The sequence below is a fragment of the Limanda limanda genome, chromosome 2 (genome assembly GCF_963576545.1).
Source record: "Limanda limanda chromosome 2, fLimLim1.1, whole genome shotgun sequence".
NCBI classification, from domain to species: domain Eukaryota; kingdom Metazoa; phylum Chordata; class Actinopteri; order Pleuronectiformes; family Pleuronectidae; genus Limanda; species Limanda limanda.
Genome location: NC_083637.1, coordinates 27,470,234 through 27,492,382, shown reverse-complemented (window position 1 = coordinate 27,492,382; position 22,149 = coordinate 27,470,234). Strand labels below are relative to the sequence as shown.

The 22,149-nt window shown below is 42.7% G+C and overlaps 1 protein-coding gene across 7 annotated transcripts; it reads left to right on the top strand.

Annotated features, from left to right (window-relative positions):
• The first annotated feature begins 1,322 nt into the window (after nucleotides 1-1,322).
• LOC133016830 (ETS-related transcription factor Elf-2-like) lies at nucleotides 1,323-21,180 on the top strand. Of its 7 annotated transcripts, none has more exons than XM_061083539.1 (10): nucleotides 1,323-1,676; nucleotides 8,249-8,412; nucleotides 9,175-9,427; nucleotides 15,528-15,641; nucleotides 16,311-16,508; nucleotides 16,860-16,946; nucleotides 17,548-17,740; nucleotides 17,835-18,215; nucleotides 18,333-18,498; nucleotides 19,094-21,180. In XM_061083539.1, exons 2-10 carry the CDS (start codon nucleotides 8,338-8,340, stop codon nucleotides 19,682-19,684), a joined length of 2,058 nt encoding a protein of 685 aa, XP_060939522.1. In that variant the 5' UTR covers nucleotides 1,323-1,676; nucleotides 8,249-8,337; the 3' UTR covers nucleotides 19,685-21,180. The 7 variants fall into 7 exon arrangements, with proteins under 7 accessions (XP_060939522.1, XP_060939520.1, XP_060939519.1 ...); XM_061083537.1 differs by having other exon boundaries at nucleotides 17,545-17,740; XM_061083536.1 differs by having other exon boundaries at nucleotides 9,172-9,427.
• Nucleotides 21,181-22,149: the final 969 nt, after the last annotated feature.

The window sequence follows — 22,149 nt, the reverse complement described above, 5'->3', positions numbered from 1 at the left end:
TTACCACACAGTTTCCTCTATGTTCTCTTTCTGTTACTGTCCAATCTGTGTTAGCGTTTGTGAAATGATTCCCATAACGTCTCTTGTCCTCTAGGTGCCAGTGTTGCAAAGCTTTTCATGAATGGGACAAAAGTCAATAGGCAGTGGAGGTGGTTTGTCATTGTTCAAATGGTGTTAGTCTCACAATATTTACAAGTTCTATGTGGGCGTAAAACTTTCCAGCTGAAATTATACCAAACAAGATGTGTATTTTCCTCACTTTTAATTGTACAGATAAAGTTGCAGGCATCGCTATTTAAAGAGATAGGAGTGGAGAAAAAGGTTCATTTTAATGGGGAGAAACCAGTCAAGTGTCGCTAGCCATCTGCCTGGAATGGTTGGTGTGAGCGTAGGAAAAATGGAGAGAATAGGTGGGTGGAAAAGAGGGGAGAGATGAGAGAGGGGGGAAGAATAGAAACCAGGAGCAAAGGTCTGTCAAACTGGTTGTATGGATTAAGATCATTTACGACCATTATACTTTTACTAAGACACTAATTTTAAAGTAATTGATGCATTTCTAGCAGAAAGCATTGCTGAAATACAAGTGAAGACTGTTGCACTATTGTTAATATTTCATTTTAAGGCAAAAATACTTATAGATTGCCCATAATTTGTTGCATATCTATTTTCTGTTTTGTGTTGTCTATATTTATTTTCTGTGACAGAAGATTGATAGACAGATAATGAGTAGGTTCAAATTCATACAAGTTGACTTGTACCTTTTCATCAGATCATTTAAATGAACAGTAACAAACCTCCAGTTCTCTAAGAGTACCAGATGGTTTGTTTTATAATTGTAGCTGTACTATATATAATCAAAAATAACTTAACATGATTGAATATGTGAAGTTTTCTTTCTTAGTTTTATTTAATCACGATGTATCTGTTGTCATGTTTGTGTCTGCATAGGCACTTTAAATAAAAATGATGTATAAACCCTGACTCGGATTTGCAGTGTTTGATATTATTCTCTGCTCTCAGTGAATATCTACTTTATTGACCACCTGATGGAGACAGATCACTTGTTATTATCTGTCAGTTTGCTTATTACAACCAGCTTGTTGAGACTTTTTTTACTGAGTAACTTCTGACCATCACAAACATGAGAAACCAGTTCTTTAAAATACAATTATGGGATGCATGTGTATATGGATTTCTATTAGAAAACAACCTGGTAGTAGAACATATGAAAGTGGAGTGGAGGAGCTCACTCTGTGGAGCTCTGTTTGTTTATGGTACGATGTGACGTCACGAACTAGATTTGCCCGAACCAGCGGAGGCACCGCGCGGAGTCAGTCTCCATTAGCACCGAGCTGCGGCTTCTCCTCCACACACCGTCCCGCACGAAGCACCGGGAGCACCGGGAGCACCGGGCGCTTCACACGGGCCGGCTGCCTGCGGGCTCCAGCGGGGCTCCACGACCCGAGCACAGCGGCAGGAGCAGCCGGGGGACTCCTCGGGCTGAGGGTCGAGTGCAGAGGGGGAGGAGGAGAGGGGGTTACTGGATGTCACGCACACACACACACACACACACGGAGCAAACTCCCAGTAGCCTCCGCTCCCGTCAGGCTGCTCCGTGTGAACTAACTTTGTGTCGGCTCGGGGGAAGGAGCTAACGGTGCTAACGGTGCTAGCCGGTAAGTGACGCCACACGACTAGCAAACATTAGCCACATGGTTTGTCGCGTTGCTTTCTCTTGACAGCTCGTTTTCCTCTCGAAGCTAAATCGGCGTGCTAACGTTAGCTCAGTTCATGTCAACAGTACATGTGCACAGCAGGTTACAGTGGAGGTGAATCACTGTGTGTGGAGCAGGAGTGTGGCTGACCATTCAGAGGCACCAGGGGCACAGTGGCTGGGGGTGCATGTTGTCTTTCCCAGCAGGTTCGTGTCACCAGTCAGTGGTTCATGTGTCACCAGTCCAGACTGTGGCTGGGACCCACTTGGATTGTGCCTCCTGGCCTCGATACCTGTTTGTCACGGGTCTCAGGTGTTGACACAAACAGACCAGATGAGTGTGAACACGCTGAACCCACACTTGAGTGACTAGTGACAGCCTGCTATTGTGTGATATAGTAACAGGTGGTGAGAAGTAGGCCATGGATGCTGGTGGCAGCCTGTCAACAAGCTAAGACTTTGTTAACAGCTTCTTGTCCCTCTCTCTGCTTGACGTGCAGATCCATTAGTTTACTCTAGTTTGAGATGTAATATAATACTTCACTGTTCCCATGCTCATGTTTTCATTTATTGATTAGTATACATATGTAAGATTACAAAATATCCTAATGTTAATCAGAATTTCCTTTTTAGAGTCATTTGAGTATTTTAAATGTTCAGTACTGTGCCTGTTGAAAACATGCTGTTTGTTGTCTGACTCGTGGTTCAGTATGCTGCCATCAAATCACCGTATCATTTCAACATCACAGCTGAGTTATGATAATCACAATAATGAAAAAAGTACCCCAGATACGTGAGAAAATACAGGAACCCAAAATTCAAATGGGCTGTAGGGCGTACAATGCACATCTATTTATTAAAACTATACATTAAATACAATAGGTCTGAAATAAATCCCCATTCTTAGGATCATAGTCAGGTTTGACTGAATCTCTGGAGTTGATTGACTGACTGTTCAAATTGTGCTGGGTTATATTCAGAGTTGTTGCATATAATTTTGTCCATCCCATGGTTATTAAATGAAGGTTAGCAAAATACTACGGAACTCCTCCTCGAACTATCACCCAGTACAGTTCAACAGCACAAGACTATCTGATTAACCTCACCCAAATACGTCTTTGGACGTTGGGAGGTGGTCAGAGATGACCAATGCAAAGCCACAGTGCTGACCACTGTGCCGAGATGTGGCCAATCATGATCCTTTATAGAGACACATGCTGTAATTTGGCAAATCAGCTATCGTCTGGTAGGAAATCCTTCAGTTGGTTTGTGAATGTTGCAAAGTTCCAATGAAATGTTGCAATCTTTACAAACTTCTTCAAACATAGATCATGGATGTCTTCAAGTTCAGCCACAATATAAAATCACCAGGTTGTCAACCCCAACCTGTGTAGTAGTGTCTCTGCTTTGTGCTGGTGAATGATTGACCTGTCTGCCTTTTGCTCCCCTGGGATATCCTGCAGTCTGATCCAACAGTTGAACTGTGGTCTGAAGGTTTCTGTGGGGTGGACACGGTTGCATGTGAGTGCTGTGTGCTGAAGATGTATAATAACAGGTCTATTGAAAGAAAACCCGATACAGACACTAGCTGTGGCCTAACATGAATACTGAAAAATTAGGTCAAGTGGCATACATTTCTTTGAGCTCGATAACATTATTATTCTTTTACTTGTACTGTATTCATTTTACCATGCACGGCTGTACAGTTTGCTTCTGTTCCAGGCTGTTTCCATGATGGGTTCACCCTCTCTTCTTTGTTGTGTCATCATTGTGATACTAGACAGCACTGTAATTACATCTGCCAAGGAGGTGATGTTTTTGTCTGCGTTTGTTTGCCAATCTGTTAGTATGTGAGTAAGGGTTTTCAAATAAAAAAACTTTAGTGAATTTAAATGTGGTTTCATGAGGGACCTTGGTTAGAGGTATGCACTCTACTGAGTCTGGTTTATATTGTCTAACAAACAGATGAATGAGCCTTGTTTTAACCTCAGAACATTTTCACCACACATCCTGAACCCTTCAGAGAACTGGAGTCACAAGGAACCAGCAGTACAATTATGAATCTTGAGTCCTGAGAGAAATAATATTAAAGGACTAGAAAGCTATAACCACCGACTTAGAATGAAATGTGTGCATGGGCTAAATCGATATCAAGTAATGAATTAGCTTTTTGTGTCATTGGTGTGTGTGTGTGCATGTGTGGGTGCGTGCTGGTGGAGGGCAGGGCACAACGCAGCCCCAGTTACTTGGAACAAAAGCTCTGTTGTTGAAAGATCATGTGACTCTGTGTGTGACTCTGTGTGTGAGTCTGCTTGTGTGTCCCGCCCTTGTCATGTGATCTGAGCTCGGGCAGGGTCTGAGAAGTGCTGAGTCGCTCTGAGAGGTTCCTTCCACCGAGAGAACATACAGGCAGGCAGAGGAGATGGTTGGCCCGATGGATGGATGGATAGATGTCAGACAGAGGAGGTGTGGAGGAGAGTCAGAGAAACAGTTCTGTTCCTTTCTCTTACCATGCCTGCCGAGGATACATCACACATTCCTACACCCTGTCTCCTTGTGGATTAAAGATGCACGACAGCGTAGTCACATGGACTTTTCTCTGCCGAGGCAAGTTTGTTCAGTTTTCCTTTTCTTTATATGCTCTGTGGGAGGTTAATGTGAAACACGTGGCCTGTCAGGATGACTGTGCTGTATCTTGTTGAGTCTTGAGACTGTTATTGATTCACCATGAATCAGCCTATTATTCAAAAGTTCTACGTTAACTGAATATGTCGATACCTAGCTGTCCCTCATCCACAATTATGTTATCTAATTGGAGCAGGAACATTTTTGCAATCTTGGAATACCAACATGACTAGGAGCTAGCTGTTAGGAATACAAAGGTCTAATTGATGGACTGCAGTTGACATGGAAAATGATGAATTATTTTGCTTGTAAAATGTCACATATCTACTGCTGGTTTCCAAAATGAAAGTTTGTTGAAATGGTAAATTCATCTCATCATTCAAGCTCATTGTTCAGTTTGTTTGAGAAAGCAGCCACGTGTTCACAGTCATCCAGCTGGTCCTGTAATACTCGTTTGATTCAACACAACCTGCAAATGCTGCTTAAGAAACTCGACCCATGAAAGATCCTAAATGTAGGTGTTTGCTCTGTGTGTATCAGTGTGTGTGTGTGTATGTGATTAATGTTTTTCAGAACTCTCTCTGCAGTGTTGCATGCTACATGTGACGCTGCGTGCCATAGTAGATTATTGAACACAGTGACCTCTCTGATGCAATGGCTGGGAAATGATCTGATATCATATGGTAGTGATGATGGTGGTGATGTGTGACTCACTGCTGGTTTTAGCCAAAACATTTGCTCAAACACTTTGGAACAACTTTACTTTGTCTAGTTTGAGCAGCTCCACAGCAGCAACAAGGCTCGTTCTGCAAGACGTTTTCAGCTTCATGGCTATTTGCTCACTCACCACAAATCTTACCCGTGTAACATAGTTTCCAATAGAAGGAGGTCTTGTAGAAGCTACCTGTTGGACACCGAAACTTTGTCGATAAAGAGCATTTTGTCCTTGCAGCTCATCCAGGTTAGCTGCATGTTTCAAGCTGTATTGAAGCAGAACTTCTTTCCCCTTTTCAACACTATGACATTTATGCATCTGCTTTTCTTGACAGTGTGCAAGGGACCGCAGTAACAGACATGCTAATCTACCATCTCATGTTGTTTTTCTTTTATCACAGAAGGAAAAATGTCATGAGAAGTTTTTGTACTGCTGAGTAGCTTTTTTGTATTCATGACTTGTATCATCAGCTCGATGTTCCACACCTGTGACTTTAATTAAGCGTCTACTAAAGCAAACTGTTTCAATGCCCTATCACTGTTGACCAAGGGAACACACATACAGTACAGGCACTGCATACAGGACTCTGCACTCTCCCTTTCACTCAATCTCTGTCTGATTAATGAAACGAGTTACATCTGCTGCATAGATTATAAAAACCCAGTGTGTCACAATCTCTAACTCTTCTATGAGCTAACATAATGACTTCTGTCAGTTTTACAGAAAAATAACCAATGTGCAGCACATGTACTTACTTTTATTTGGTTAGTTTGTTTCTGTGCCAGAGAGCAAAGACCATGAAACAACGGGAAGCATGAAATATTAGAAAAAAATCGTTTGAATGTGTGATGAGAAGAAATATAAATTAGAGTGAGTTGGTTTATTCCTATGTGGTCTTGATCATTTAACTTGTGTCAACCTGTTCCGTTCAGATTTTCTGGGATGCTCCCTCATTAACAGTATGTTCAGCTCTGTAGATGAGCGCCGGCTGCCTGGGTTTAAATAATTGACCAGAGGGTTTCCATCCGAGCTGATGGCATGATGGTCTCAGTAGCGAAGGGAGCACTGGCCCAGCATGGTTCATCCATTATGCAGGGGATAAGTAACTGAGCATGTGCTCATACACACCACGTCAAAGGACGCTGCATGTTCAGGCTGCTTAAGAAGGTTTATAGAAAATTGACTGCAATTACTGCCTTGCCTTCACCATACAGTCAAATTGCAGTTTACATCCAGGTCTGTTCAGAGTCATATAATACAGTCAATACCGAGAATAAATATAATGAAAGATATGAATTGTTTTTTTTTCATTATTAGTTTTTAATTATTACATTTCATTTCATTCTTGAGTTATTTCCAAAAATGTATTTAGTGAGATCACAGTGACCTTCACCTTTTGACTGCCAAAATCGAATCAGTTTAATCTTGAGTCCAAGTTGAATCTTTTGCCAAGTTTGAAGAAGCAAGATGCCAGGGACCATGCACACATTTATATTGTGCTCTGGGTATTTAGGATTATGGTTTTACTTTTGCTTTGAAAAAGTTTGAGAAATTGAACTGTCAGTGAGAATGTGCTTCCTAATCCTGGTCCTTGTGCCTGCAGAAGAATTTAAAGAATTTTTGTGTAAGATTATCTTTACGCAGAAGCTGGCCATCCCGAGCCAAACAAGTGGAAAGATGTGCTCTGGTTAAAAAGGAGTATATGAGAATTTTCTTTTTTCAGTTATACAACTTGTTCATGTTGAATAAAGTAAAGGAATGGCCCAGTATGCTTCAATTGTGTAAAGGCAAAGAGTATGCTGTTCTGATCAGCCAATTGAGGCCAGAGTGAAAAGCCTGTGGTGGTTATCCAGAGGGCAGAGATATCATGGTGTATTTTATCTTCTACATGACAAGTGATGGAAGTAGCTGTGTGAAGATACAAAAAAGAAACAGAGAGAGATTTAGCGGGCAGCCATTTATGATGTAGCACATAGGTTTGGGAGAAAAGGGTTTCACACTAATTTACTGACACCTTAAATTGTACTGTATTTTATTTAACTTCATTTTGAAAGCTGTGACCTCACCACTGGAGCAGCGTATCAAATCTCAGTAGGTCAGTGGCAAAGACAGCCCTTTAAAATCCAAGCAAGTCAGAGTAGGTGGAGTGTAAGTCCACATCATGCTGTGTGTTTGTGTGTGTGTGTATTAACCTATCTCTCCATGCTCTGGCCTTTTCTTTGTCTTATATCCTATTGTCACAATGCACGGCAGCACAGAACAGGAACTGAACGCCCTGTGGTTCTTAGCAACCGTTACCATGGCTCTAGTCCAGCCTGCCTCAGTCGTCCACTGGACAAACTGTGTATTTGACGGAATGATTTGGATTCCTGTCAGTGCATTTCTTGAAAGCAGACAGACACAGAGTACATGTAGTTATGTTTTGGTTGCATTACTTTTATTTTGTAAAAATTGTGGAGAATTGTAAAGAAGCATGAGCAGTCAAGATAAGCCGATACTTAAATAACCCCATGGTTGGATTAAGGGTATGTGAGGTACTTTTAAATGATGTTCAGTCACACACACTGGTTACATAACTCGCCCACAGGCTTCCCCTGTCCATTACATTTTTTATAGACAATAAATTCATTTCATTTATGTTTGCATATCAGCTATTGTGCCCATGTTCAACTAATGTTAAAACCTTAATAAACAAAACATTTTTAAACACTTGTTATCAATATGCTTCAATTATACACAGAAAGCTCCTAAAAAGGTCAAATTATTTCTTGACAGGTACCCTCATAGACGTTTTCTGCATAAGAGGATTTAATACACTGTCGGCTACACATCAGCAATTCTGAACTTCTGAGCTCAGTGAACAGGCGAATAGGTAGACGTCAGTTCAACTCACTTTTGACATTGCTGCATTATTACAGAGGCACTGTTCATACCTGGTGGACCACACATCATCACGTCACTCTGACCACAGTCAGACGCTCCCTTCCTAACACATACACTAACCCAAACACATAAACAATACACAATAAACCTGCCTGTCATAGTTGGACCGGTGAAAACACATTTTGTATTTTCATACAGCAGTGATTTACGTGTTTATTTGCATACAGAGCAGGGAAGTGAGATCCTATCACAGGTTGTGAAGGTATAACGGTTGTCATTTTGTTCATCAAGGTCTCGTCTCATCTTTCTAGGGGCTGCTGTTCACCACATAGGTAAAGCCCACCAGACTGGAGGAGCTGTGGCGACTCACTGGCTGTGTGACCCCACAGGAGCATGAGTCATGACCTCAGTGGTGCTGGTCGACACTGGTGGGACAGTGGTGGAATATGTGACAGCTGAAGAGGACACTCTGCAGGTGGGTTGGACACAGACACAAGCAGAACTAAATCTACACTGCGTTTCCAAACTAAAAATGTCTCTGTCCACACAGAAACCGACTTACTAGTCCATGAAAGGGGGGGAAAGGTCCCTTTTGATGTGCTTTTGCAAGTCCAGTGAAGTGGTCTTGCTGGCTCCTGTTGTTGTTTTTCTGCTGGCAAGACTTTGTTTCCTTAGGCAGGCTCTCGCTTCGCTGCCTTTCTGTAGCAGTTTGCTTCAGGCAGGCCTGCTTGGAGGTTGGAAGACCTTAGGTGGGGAGAATGTCTGGGCAGGAGTGGAGAGAGGAGGTCCTGAGGCACACAGTGATCAATAGTAGCCGGAAGTTGGGTCCAGGGGCAGGTTACACACCAAGTGGGAAGATGAAGGACCCTGAGAGACTGAGTTCTGGAAGCTTTTCTTCGTCTTCAGGACAAAGGAGACATGTGATAGCAGGCTTTGGCTACACATGTAGGCCCAACTAATGCTCAATAATAGTAGGTCTACATAATCAGTAACATCGACATGCAAGTTTTCAAGTTAAAACTGGGCCAGCAGTTTCTGTAAACTTCTGTTACTAACTGGCTCTAAAACTCAGAAGGAGTGTGGACGCCAGGCATATTCATAGCAGAGTCGATGCATTTTCAAATGAAAAGGTAGTAATATGGATGTAGCCTCACTCTGCCTTCTTTTCCCACTTCTAACCTAATTTGTTCTTAATCGACATAGATGGTAAACGTGTTGTTCTTGACTATTCCAGCAGGATGGAGAGTGTGAGGTGGATGGGGAGCTGGAAGGAGAGGTGGAAGCAGAATGTGAAGCTGAGGAGGCCTATGAAGAGGTGCAGGACAGAGAGGAGGCTGAGGACTACCCAGCAGTCATAGTGGAGGAGGTGCCTGGTGCCAGCCTGGTGGAGGAGCAACGTTACTCAGCCCAGTTGGTTGTGTATAATGACGAGGTGTACCTGATGCAGGAAGTGGGCGAGGAGCAGGAGGTGGAGACAGAAGAGGAGGCAGGTGAGGAATAAATACTAGTGCTGTCAAACGATTAAAATATTTAATCACGATTAATCGCATTTATGTCATAGTTAAATCAAAATTAATCACGATTAATCGCAAATTTGTATCTATTCTAAATGTCCATTTATTTATTTTCCATAATTTTACTTTCGTTTTAATGCTCTTATCAACATGGCAAAGTGGATTGGCTTGCTTTATGCAAATGTTTGATTTTATTGAAAAACAACATTGCCAAACAGGGCGGTACAAAATTAAATTATAAAGTGCACATTTCAGGTAAACAAGGACTCAGCCTATAGTGCAGTTAAACCATGGCTTAATATTTTCTTTTTTTTCAAGTTTGCTGTGAACATAGCAGTCAGGCCTCTTATTTCAGAAACAATGAACCGTAACAGTTAGGTTACCAATAAAAGGTAAGCCTACTACTTCTTTGCTTTCAGCCAGCTACTCAAACAGACAAGCAACAAAATAACAAACAAACAAAATACACAGGCAAGTGTCGGCCTACTTTGAAATTTAAACACAGAACTTTGTAGGGCTATTTGAGTCCTCCCCATATTTGTGGAAAATGTATGAAATAAGAAGTACCCTATTTTGAAATAAATAAAAACATAAAGCTGCAGCCTAATAGCTTAAAAATATATATTTTAGTTGGCGAAATATTAAAACAAAAAGCGAGAGCAGGTCAGACTGGAGGCGAACACAGATAATGAAGCTCGGTAGAAACCAACTGCAGCTTCTGCTCTGATCCAGAAGCTGAGGCGCTGATCTCTGAGCAGCTGAGACCAGAGAAACTCTGGGTTTTCACTGTTTCCATAGTTAAGAAGCAGCCGGTGAGTCAGTGAGCGGCTGCTTCATGTGAACAAGCTCTTATCTCACAGTGTCTCTCTGAGCGTGTGAGCGGGGCGGGGGGCGCAGCCCCCGGACCGGTGCGCTATCTGGGAGCACACACACACACACACACACACACACACACACACACACACACACACACACACACACACAGAGACACACAGACACACACACTCGCCCGCTCCTGGTACTTCATGACGGCCTGATAGGATGATGTTTTGAAAAATTATTGTGACTTAGTCAACCACCAACATGCAAAAGCGTGTGTCACACGGCGAAAGCGTGAGAGTTAGCAGCTCTGCGTTAATCTCGCGAGAAAAAAATTGAAGTTGTTAAAACGGGTTTGCGTTAACGTCGTTAATTGACAGCACTAATAAATACCTCTGTTTTTATCAGAAACTGGATTTAATGCCAACTTCACAATCTTCCCTTTTCTACTATATGGTACAGTGCAGGATGACTATCATACGAGTCCAGAATACCCAGAGTAAACTTAGATCCTTAGCTTAGCTGCTTTATCCTTTAACATGATTAATTAATTTTTTAAAACCAACATTCTGATCTTGCCATTACGAGCCCTGGCTTCCTTCATGTTTATACAGATTATTTTATATATTTCCAGCTGGTGCTAATGCCAGTCAGCTGCTTTCAGACATGCACTGAAGCCCAGATAATCTTCCTCTGGAGGGGCTGTATGTGAGAATACAAATGTAGGAGTGAGAGGACTCTCACCTGAGTTTCTCCGGCCAGCCCCCGAGTAAAAACTGTGGAGAACGTCTAAATGAGCTGATGAGAGAACACAGCAGGAGATCCACCACAGGATTCACTGTGAGCGAGTGGGCGTGTTGATGAAGTTTCCAACAGACGTCACTTCCAAAAATAACAAAAAGTAAACAAATATCTCAGGATGAAAAATGGAGCCACACACATAGATGACACAGACCAAGATAAAGAGAGAGAGCTCTCTTTAGAGCTTTTGGTGATAAGGGCACGCCCTTGTCGATATGCTGTAAACAAAAACACATGATCTCAACACCACAATTGAGTTACATCCTGCCTCTGTCTGCTGTGCCACTCCTCATCTGAATGGGCCAAAGATTTCAGTCTTGTATTTGAACATGTCGGAGCGAAGAATCTCCTACTACTTTGTTCAAATGTGAAAAGGGAACTGCGGTGAGACTCTGGACCTAATTCTGCCGACATTCTCTGGAGTTTGTGTCTGAAAATGGCTTTAGAGTCAGTAATGTTGACTGATAAGATAAAAATATTAATTAATTTTACCCTGCCTGTGTCCTGGTACTTAATCCACCCAGGGAAAATTTACCCAATCTTTGTGTTACTCTGTCCAACATAATTTTTGAAAAACGTTTTTTTGTGGTGTGATTGCATCTTTATTTTGTGGCTTTTTTGGTCTCCTGAATGTCATTGGTACATCTTTGTTTTTTTTGTCTCCTCACCCCTGACTTCAATGGTTTTTCGGCATACACATAAAAGTGTTTTCTGTTGTATTATAGAGGTTTAATAACTTATTGACCTGTTGTACATTCACATGAATTCCAATCCAAGGTCCACACATTGGTTTATTAATTCAAGCTTAGAGTGTAAAGTGTTTTTTTATTTATTGTGGTTGAGCTGAACTTTTTGTCTGATTTTGCTGTAAATACTAGTGACACAATCTGGTTATCTACTGAGCTGTGTGTCAACATGCTGCCACCTTGTGGATATTTTGGAACAGTCACTACTTCATGTACAGCTGAGGTGTCCAGCATTGCTCAGTAAACATTTATTTATCCCCTATTAACAGAGACAATTGTTCAGTCCAGTTCAGTAATTCTGAAACGCATTGAACACAAAGGTAATATCATTTCAAACTCATGAGTACTTGTGCTGTACTCATTCACATCATCTAAAATAACATCTCGAACCATTTGCACAAAATCTAAATTAGAAGCATTTCTAAGCAGGATCAACAATTGATCATAGTTACAGTAAATGCTTTTGCATCACTTGAAAGTGGATTTTGCACATTCTGCCTGCTTGGATTTCAGAAATATAGAAAAACTGGATTTACCCATATAGTTTATTTTTAAACCCGATTTTCTATTTAAAACTGTGCTGTCTCAAGCTCAAGGATGAAGCAATTTAATTTGTTGGAGTAAGACTGAAAAATGCTGGTACAAACCACCAAGGACTTGGTGTTTAAGAGTTTAAGATGACCCTCTGTAAATATATAATTTCTGTCTTTTGGTAAACTCCATAACATTGTGTGTGTGAAGTTCCAATGAGGCAAAAGACAGGGCCATTTTACTACAGAACATGTGCAGACATCACAAACAAAGTTTGAAAATGCTGTAGATGCACAGAAAGCTTTTCCATTTCACAACTTGCAGCAGGCTCACAATAGTTGGAAATAGTCCCGTTTAGTTGTGAACAAAAATGAGTTTGACTCATCTTTCATGACACTTTTATGATTCTGTTTAGCGAACAGTTTTTTCGCCTCAGAACTGAAGTTAGAATTATTGTAAATATTTTGTACTGTAAAAACACATTTTGGACTTGACTTGTATCAAATTACCTAGATCAAACCTGCTTAGAAGTGAATGGTGCTACTCCGTAGTTTATGGACAGCAACAAACCGGTAGTCACAGCGGTTTCAAAGACAGGAGTGTTGTTCATCGTTAAGGAAAGTTGTGGTTTAGATGCATTGTGTTCTTTAAAACAATCACTTCGTTGTACAAACTGCAGCTTTGTTGTGTAATAAGTGGATTTGTTGGTCCAGTGTGTTGATTTCAATCAAGTTATCGCTGTGCAGCTGTGTGTGACGTAGTCATTACGCAAGTGAGGGAGGGCGAAGGAAGGATTTCCTGTGTCGGCGGAGGGATACATCTCGGACGCTGTAACGCGTCGCGGGGAAATCGACTAGATTTCCCATTGACGGCGGAGTGATCCGAGCTAGCTGGCTTCCCATACAGTTCAGTGAGAAGTCAATGTGAATCTGCAGCAAGGGGAAAACATGGCGACTTCGCAGCATGAGGGACATGCAAACCAGCTCGATCTACTCATCAGAGCCGGTAACGTAACTTCGTGTTGTTCTCCCCGGGACGCGGAAGCTGCCGCGACGCGCCGCTCGCGTTAGTGAGCCGGGCCGCTGCGCCTCAGTGCGCGGAGGAGCGCGCTGAAGTAATGGAGGGCAATCAGGAAGTGATCACCTTGGTAGCAGCCTGCATGGCGCTGCTACACGGTGTGTGAGCCCGCTGTAACACGGGAGACGTGCTCAGTGTGCACGGAGACTCGGGTGTGTGCACGCTGCGTGTGTTGCACGGTGGAGCAGGCTCGTTTCCGCGCAGGGAGATGTTGAATAACGGTCTGCACGTCGGCTCTGCACAACCAGGAAGTGTAGAGATGTTGTCTTCCCTACGTCTTTGCCACGCTGTCTGAGTCGGAAGGACATGTGGGTTTATTTTCACTGACACTTACCTGTTACACAGCATCACACACAACCTCTGTCCGCGTTGTGTTGGACCTGTGTGATGAGTGTGTAACAGTTGCTGGCTCTAGTTTGTGCAGTTTGTAGGAATATTGTGCAGTAATAGAGGAGATATTAACAGCACATTGCGCCTAAATATCAGGATCAAATGTGTTGTGTTTGTGATATTGTTGGTTGTTGAGCTCGTGCGAACACGTGTCGAGTGGAAGGTTGTGATTCGGACGTCTGATGATTTCCGTTATCGTGTGTGAGACTGAAGCGTGGGACGGCCTGGCTCTCTCGCTTTCTTCTAGTGCGGCTTCACCCTTCGACCACCCAGACCCACATTAACACTTTTTTGTCCCGTTTGATGCGTGTTTGTCGATTGTTTGGATGTCTGATGTGTCACACAGACGCCTCCGAGCTTCCAACTCCTGTTTTAATCGTTATTCTCAAAGTATTTTGTCTCGTTTCGATGGCGGAAGCATTGTTTATGCGAGGGGCGGGGCGTGCTTTCCATCGACTCTCCCGTTGGTCCAATATCGGACGGGGTGGTTTAAAACGCAGGCTGGGGTCCAATGAGATTCCACCAGGGGGCGGCTGTCAATCGGAGACGGAGCCAATAGGAGGCGATGCGGCTGTTGAGTGACGGGAGGATTTGTGATCTTCTTCGAAGAGAACTGGAGGGAAAGGATGAGGAGTGTAAACACGGAAGTCATCAGAGGCAGCACTACTTTCTGTCGGACTTGCTGCTATTCATTGCGCCTCTACATCGTAGTATAGCTACATAATTGACATCTTTTGAACTTACTTAAGTATCCTAACGCTTACACACACACTCAATGCTTATCTTTGGCAAAATTCTCAATGTTTTCTTTTAATTTATTAATCAATAATTAAGTGTAAATCCAACTTGCACACTATAGACAGACTTGAAAATGCTACAACTTCTTTATGTGCTTATGTAGGTCAGGCTGCAGCTGCAGCTCCGTGACCTCACACCTTTGGTGGTCTTATTACAGAGCAGTGTTTTCAAGGGCAGCCCAGCTTGCTATAGGGTCGCTGCTGTGATCGCTGCCAGTATGTCCTGTTTGTTTGTGAGAGGAACTGAATTAAGTGAGAGCGTCTAAAGATAGCACGTCTCTCCCGATGCAGTGCCTGTTGCCTCAGTGAGATACCAAACATGGACAGGGCAGGCTGGAGGAGATTCTCGTGTTTCCCACCGGTGATTGACAACAACAGCAGGCGCCCTGGGCTCCTTCCCAGGGTGCCTCAGGGTCTTTAACTGCACGCATGCAGATACTGGTGGGCAGCTGTAGGTGCCGCTGATGTTACTTAACCTCTTGTCAATCTTCAGTATTTTCATGCTGTTCTTTTATCTTCAGACAAAATGACAAGGAGCAGGGTAAAAACTGTCCAGATAGTTTATCAAATGTAAAGAGGATGAGAAGAAAATAAATGCATTTCATTGTTCTCTTTTACATCAAGTCCTAGGGTGTGAAAGTTGACTACTGAAAATCTTTTAGCAGTATCCACCCAGCAATAGTTTTTTCACTAGGGGGCGCCATGTAGTTGCATTTTGTTTTGCAGCATTGCATTTATGATGCATTCAAGAGTTGAGTAATGCGAAATTAAACTTTGTCAAAACCAACAGGTAAACATAGACTGTGACCTTTTTAATATGATTACACATTTAAGTATGAAGTTTTTCTGTGCAGGACCCTGGACACAGGATTATTTTTTAAAAAAGGTTGCTAATTGATTCTGTGTGTGTTTCAGTGGAGGCTTCTGTCCATGGCACTCATGTCTACTGCTCTGACAAGACCATCGAGGCTGCCGAGGCTCTGCTACGCATGGATTCACCTTCCAGCCTCAGAGAGGGCCGTAGTCCAGGTAACACACACAGTTTATTAGATCCCAAATAATATGAGTATTAGTAACTAAAGTAGATCCTTGTTTTATATTTGGACTGTCACTTTTCGTTCAAAATTCAAACCTTCACTCATAGCTAGGGGGAAACGTTCTTATTTTACCTGTAATTATCTGTTCCAAATTTAAAATATACAGTCTAGAAGAGATCCAGCAGAGGGCGCTCACTGTCAGCTTGTTTGGCCTCTTTATCTATCAGTTAAGTCAGCCAGATATATGTTACATTGTTTTACTACAAAAATGGAGATCGTCCTGAGCAGACGATCGTATCACTAACGCATCTAACAAGCGACATGTGAAAATATTTTATGCGCTCCAAACAAAGGTGAGGCTGTTTTCCAACTATGAAATTAAATCTGTGGGCTCACCTGTTTGATTTCCACCCAAGTGAGGCAGCACAGGAGGCACCACAGACAATCAGGGCAACGTCAAGTGTTTATCCTCATCTGACTTGTGCAAACAAATTGCATGTCATGTCAAATTCTTTCCAACTTGAATTCTATAAAAAGTAAAAGGCCAATATATTATATATCTGCTGTGAAATGCATATTTAAACCTTCTGCTTTCCTAGGAGGAACTCAAACTTAGTGATGTAGCTTCAAAGCAAAACTCATTCTTCTGTCCTCCACCCAGAAGCCTTTTTCTCCCCATGCATCGTGACACCGGATTTGCTCCACGCTGCCATGCGTCCCGACATGATAGCAGACACAGAGGTGGAGATCTCGACTGAGGATTGCTGCGAGGACGAGGAGGAGGACGAGGAGGACGAAGAGATTGGGACGTTGCTGGAGGATCCAGAACCGGATCACGAGCCTGTCAGAAAGAGAAGAGGTAGAGAAAAACATCTTGTAGTCTTGTCAAAGTTCATTTTTGAATGGAGTCTTCAGTATCTTAAAGTTGTGGAAAAGGCTTTGGGCAGAATGGGGCCCAAGCTTTGGTAAAAGGGAATAATACTTGTTTTTATTAATGGGGAACAAATGTGTTCCCTGATAAAGTTGACTTCAAATTCCAGGCCACAGACATTAACCCAAGACTTTAATTTCTGCAGTAAATAAGTCTGAAAGTTGAAATCCAAGAGCACCATCTAGTGGTTGACCTTTTATTGTTGGGTCTCAACTGAGCATCATAGGTCAGACATATCCGGGTCTACTGATGTTAAGTGTTGAACTGTATCCTTTGTAGCTGGACGGAAGCCAAAGACACATCAGTCGGCTGTTTCCAACGGCTCCCCAGACCTCGGCATCAAGAAGAAACCAAGAGAAGGGAAAGGTAACTCACAGTTTCTTTGGAACATTCATTTACCAATTAAGACTTAAGGTGCCCAAAGAGAAGGCACTCCAAAACCGTAGCATTGTTTGAAAACGACTTCTCATGACAGAGTTTCTAACCTTTGCAATACAATCTGAAACATATAGAGACATGAAATAACAACATTCGATAGCTTTAGGAATTAGCTTTCTGTGTAAATCATTGTAGTTTTCCCCCCCAAAAAATGTCTTTTCGTTTTTAACCAACAAAGAACGTAAATTCACAGAGATGCCTCTTCTTCCGCCTCCACATTGTCTGTGTCTGAATCTTCTTCAATGCTATTTTCGTCAATAAAACTTTGCTTTAGTCTGCTTCAATCTCGCTCACATCACTTTAATCGTCAGCCATTGTCTGAAGCATTTCTCATAATACATTTCACCTTTCCCATAATTATCTCAATGTATTTCAGCAGTCACTTGAAAGCAATCACACAGAGGATGAGTTGCCCATGGCACACCCGGGTTTAATGGGTTAAATCGAACTGTTGTATTTGTTGTGTTGTTCTCTGATTTAGTTGAATTGGCTTTTAACAGAGCACTAAATTGACTATGATTTCCAGCAGGCAGTACCACCTACCTTTGGGAGTTTCTACTGGATCTTCTCCAGGACAAGAACACATGTCCCAGGTTTATCAAGTGGACCCAGAGGGAGAAGGGCATCTTCAAGCTGGTCGACTCAAAGGCCGTGTCCAAGCTGTGGGGCAAACACAAGAACAAGCCAGACATGAACTATGAGACCATGGGACGGGCTCTCAGGTGAGTGTGTGTGACTGAGGGAGATTTCACATTTTCTCTTATTTGTGTTTGTTGGACGTTGTATCATAACGTCTGATAAACCTTTTTTCTTCAGATATTACTACCAGCGCGGCATCCTCGCCAAAGTAGAGGGCCAGCGGCTGGTCTACCAGTTCAAAGAGATGCCCAAAAACATTGTCATCATTGACGATGACATGTCCGTCCCTGATGATCTCATGGGCTCAGACACCGCTGCGTCCTATGAGCGCGTGCCTCCACCATCAGACATGCTGCTCCAGGTGACCGAGCTGTCGTCCTCCAAGAAGCCCAACATCCTGCGGACCGGGAACAGACCCAACGTGGTCCAAGCTCCTGTCCCCATGGGGAGCAAGAACATGGCAGGCGGTGCACGTATATTGTCGCTTACTGCAGCAGCAGATGGGAGTCAGACCCAGCACTCTCACGCAACCATCATCCCTAATGCCACGGGGCCCAGGTCAGACTCCTGCAGAGATGTCCACCTTCAGGAGAGCAGATGCAAATGTATCTGTTTCTCCCTCACACCAAATCCTAGCTTTTGACTCTCTGTGCTTCTCTTACCTCTTGTCTGCAGGACGGTGCGCGTGGCCATGCAGGTGCCTGTAGTCATGACAACATCCCTGGGTCAGAAGATCTCTACCGTTGCTGTACAACAGCAGGCAGGACACACAGGACCCCCAGGGGCTGTCGGCCACACCACCCTCCTCACCAACACCGGGAACACCAACTCCCAACAGAAGGTTTGTTCACATGGAAACTGACTTGCTTTTATCCATTTAAACACATTACAGCAGAGTATCTGCACTTCTCACCACAACAGAGAGGAAACACTTTGTCTCATTGTTGGCAGATATAGGTTTTATCAGAGAATGTTTGATTTGTTGCTAATTATCCAGCCATCCTTTTAATGCGGCTTTCGTGGTCCAGGTCACATTAATTTAATGAAATATACCCTTGGGAGTTAATGTTATATACAGCTGTGTAATATTAAATGCATGATTCGATAATAAATAAGTGTAGATTCTATCATAACATTTTGGACAGTTCAAGGTCTTGAATTCTTAAATTTATTTAAGTTGTATTTAGGGGTGTACACAAGATTGGAAAACAGGTGCACAAATAGAACGTACATAGAAAATAATTTAGTCTAAAATGAAATTGAAGTGATACAAGTTGTCTTACTCAAAGGGAAGAACTGTTAGTAGGTCAACATAACAGAAGAGGGACAGCCAGGCAACATTCCATTTATCGGCTGATCCCTGGTTGAAAATTCGTACATTTCATTTATTTCTTTATATTTTGATATATTTAAGATGTATGCCTATTTTTGTTTAGGTTATGATACAGACAATCCCCACCATGGTCCCAGCCACGGCAGAGAACGGAGACAAGATCACCGTCCAGCTCGCCAAGATCATCACAATCCCAGCGCACCAGTTAGCTCAGTGTCAGCTCCAGACCGGCACCAACAAGCCCGGCATCGGTGGATCCTCGGCGGGCATCAGCCTCCTCGGCAGTCCCCTGACCGTTCGGGCCCTGGCTCCGGTCAACGTTGGTCCGGGGACGCAAGTGATGAGACTCACCATGCCAACGCAGACACAACAGACTCTAGTGGTGTCGCAGGCGGGGAGCATCGCAGGCAGGGCGGGGACGGTGACCGTGACGTCAGCCAATCACACCATGACTGCACAGCCTCACATCCTCAGCGGTGTCATCAACGGCTCCGAGCTGGTGTTAGGAGCACCGGGGACGAGAGGAGTTGCGCTGGAGAAGCTGAGGGCGGCCGGGGTCCAGGTGCAGACTTTGCAGGTGCCGGTGACGGCAGCAGTCCAACAGAGTGTCCAGCATTCTGAGGTGGACGCTGAGGTGGTAATCAACCTGCAAAGCCCCGATGTGACGATCAAGACAGAAGAGCCTGAGTGTTGAAACATTTCCCAGCACCCATCTCTGCCTGAGAGGGTTTGTTTGTACATGTCTGAAGTCATTTTTACTCTTGTGATAACCAGCAGCAGTCTCTAAGACTAAAAAGACGTCTGAAGGCCTGTTTTTAAGTCCTCAACCTGTCTTCAATTCCTCCCTGTTGCTGCCTCAGACTGAAAGGGAACTACGTCTGTCTCTTCACAAATCACGCCGGCACCGACGCCCCTTGGAGCGTTGTGTTCGGAACTTTAACTGGATCCTTCAACATAGGAATTACACAAAGACTTTAAAAGGGAGTTGTTGGAACGGTTAAGGGACCAACCTTGATCACTACAATGTAGGCCTTCTAAATGGATCACCATCACTGACTTAAATTAGGAAAACACTTTGAAAATATTAAAGAAGAAAAAGCAAACACTACAAAACGAGGCAAATAATTACAACCGAGCATAATGTGAACTATCAAAGAAGAAGAAAACATAATGTGGAGGCTTTGATGAAACCTCTGTAGACATAAGTTTATTATTTTTTCCTCCACAGATGTTAAAACCAGCAACTTGTACTGAAAACCTCCATCACTGTGCATCGAGTGTTTGTGGTGCTACACTAGTGAGAGAGGTGCTGAGAGAAGCCCTAACAGACAATTATCAGCAGACCATGGTTGTGTATGTACATATTTATATATATATATCTACTATACAGTTTACGGAGCAGAAGTTAACAGAACAGCCTTAGATTTAATTTCAAATTTTCTTTTTTCATATTTTGTCTGAACAGTAAACAGAAATTAGGTTTTGTGTTTTGATACCTTGTACCAAGCACAGTATTATTGAAACGAGCGGATCTAATATTTGTTTTATCATCGGTTCCCGACGCTTATCAAGACGTCAACTCTCATACAGGAAAAACAATAACAGGTTGTAGATGCGTGATCAGATTGTTTGTAGTGCGTCTTCCAGTGCCCAGGAAAATCTGGAGTCTGGAATTAATCCTGTATCCGACCAAAAGGATCTTGGTATCGATTCTTAAAATGAGTTTTCGTTAGCTCTCCTCATCCCAACCCGACACTGTTTGGCTGCATGGAAATGCAAAGAATGTGACGAAGAGCAGGTGCATACTGCCATGTCTTGGAAAGAATAAAGAAACCAAAAAGTAATATCGATGTATGTAAACTTTGAGTTATGAAACTATTTTACTTTAAAAAAAAAAGAGGCATTAAGTAATGTTTATGCAAAATGTCTCCTTTAACAATGAAACCACTTTAGATCCCAGGTCACTTTACTTCACCTGTAAAACAGATGATAGAGTCTTGGCCATTTTGGCTTAACATTTCATTACTTTTTTTTTCTTTAACTGAAAGGGACGATAGAAAGATGTTTGTGTTCAGACTGAACTGTGTGTATATTCAACATTTGAAGTATATTCTATTTTGTTGTACTCTTGTTTCAAAGTGTATGAAAGTAGATTTTACTGAAATATAAAAAAAGGTTTGAAAACAGACACTTGTCTATTGTGGTTTCACACTGAAGCTGCTGTGTGTGTGTGCAAAACATTTACTGCTTGGTATTTGACGTCATCTGACCAACTTGTAAATGGGATGTCTGTTACTTTACACTTCTTTCTGACAGTTTTAGTTATTTCTTTCCCATCCTGCACATATCAGTGATTCGGGGTAAAACGTGAACAGTGGCCTACATTTATCTAGAATACCAAATCTGACTAACCTCATTTGTTATCAATGATGACGTCGAGTTCAACTGGTTCTGTAATTACTTTGCAGGCTTTACCTTCCAGTTCGAGATCAGAGAGAAGATGAATTATTTCTTACAGATTCAACAGTCAACTGATCAAATTCAGCTCTGACCTCACCAAGGCCCAACCGTCACTACATCCAGATTTTTGGGGCATCTGCACAACATTTCACACATTTATCAACACTTGGTTCTCAGACTCATAAATACCAGTCCCTTCAAAATGCCTCAGCCAAGAATTATTCTGAGAAATCAAAGAAAATGCTGTAAAGCATCTTATCTCCCAATGTTAAAGTAAAACAAATCCTGGATCCATCCAATGTTACGGATCCAGAACAAAACTTGGTGGCTTCTACCCAGATCCAGCCTTCCAGGTTTCATGGTTAAGCTTTAGCAACACAAATATGTGTCAATTAAAATCAATGTAATCAGGTCAGGTCAAGGAAATCCCACAAGTGGATGAGAAGCATCTGTTTTAATGTAGTGGTAAGAAATAGGGCGAGAGGCCAACCGGAAAAACAGTTTCCTCACTGTCCCCTCGGTTGAGTGAAGTCCTTGTACTGTGAGTTCCAGATGCCACACCGCAGGACGTCTCCAGAGAGTAAATGAAAACAGGAACATCATGTGGTGATCTAATGCTGTGGAGGGAAAGAGATCTTACCATCTGTCTGCAGTCTAACAGACCTGATCACCATCTGCACTCTCACTTAATAAAGTAAC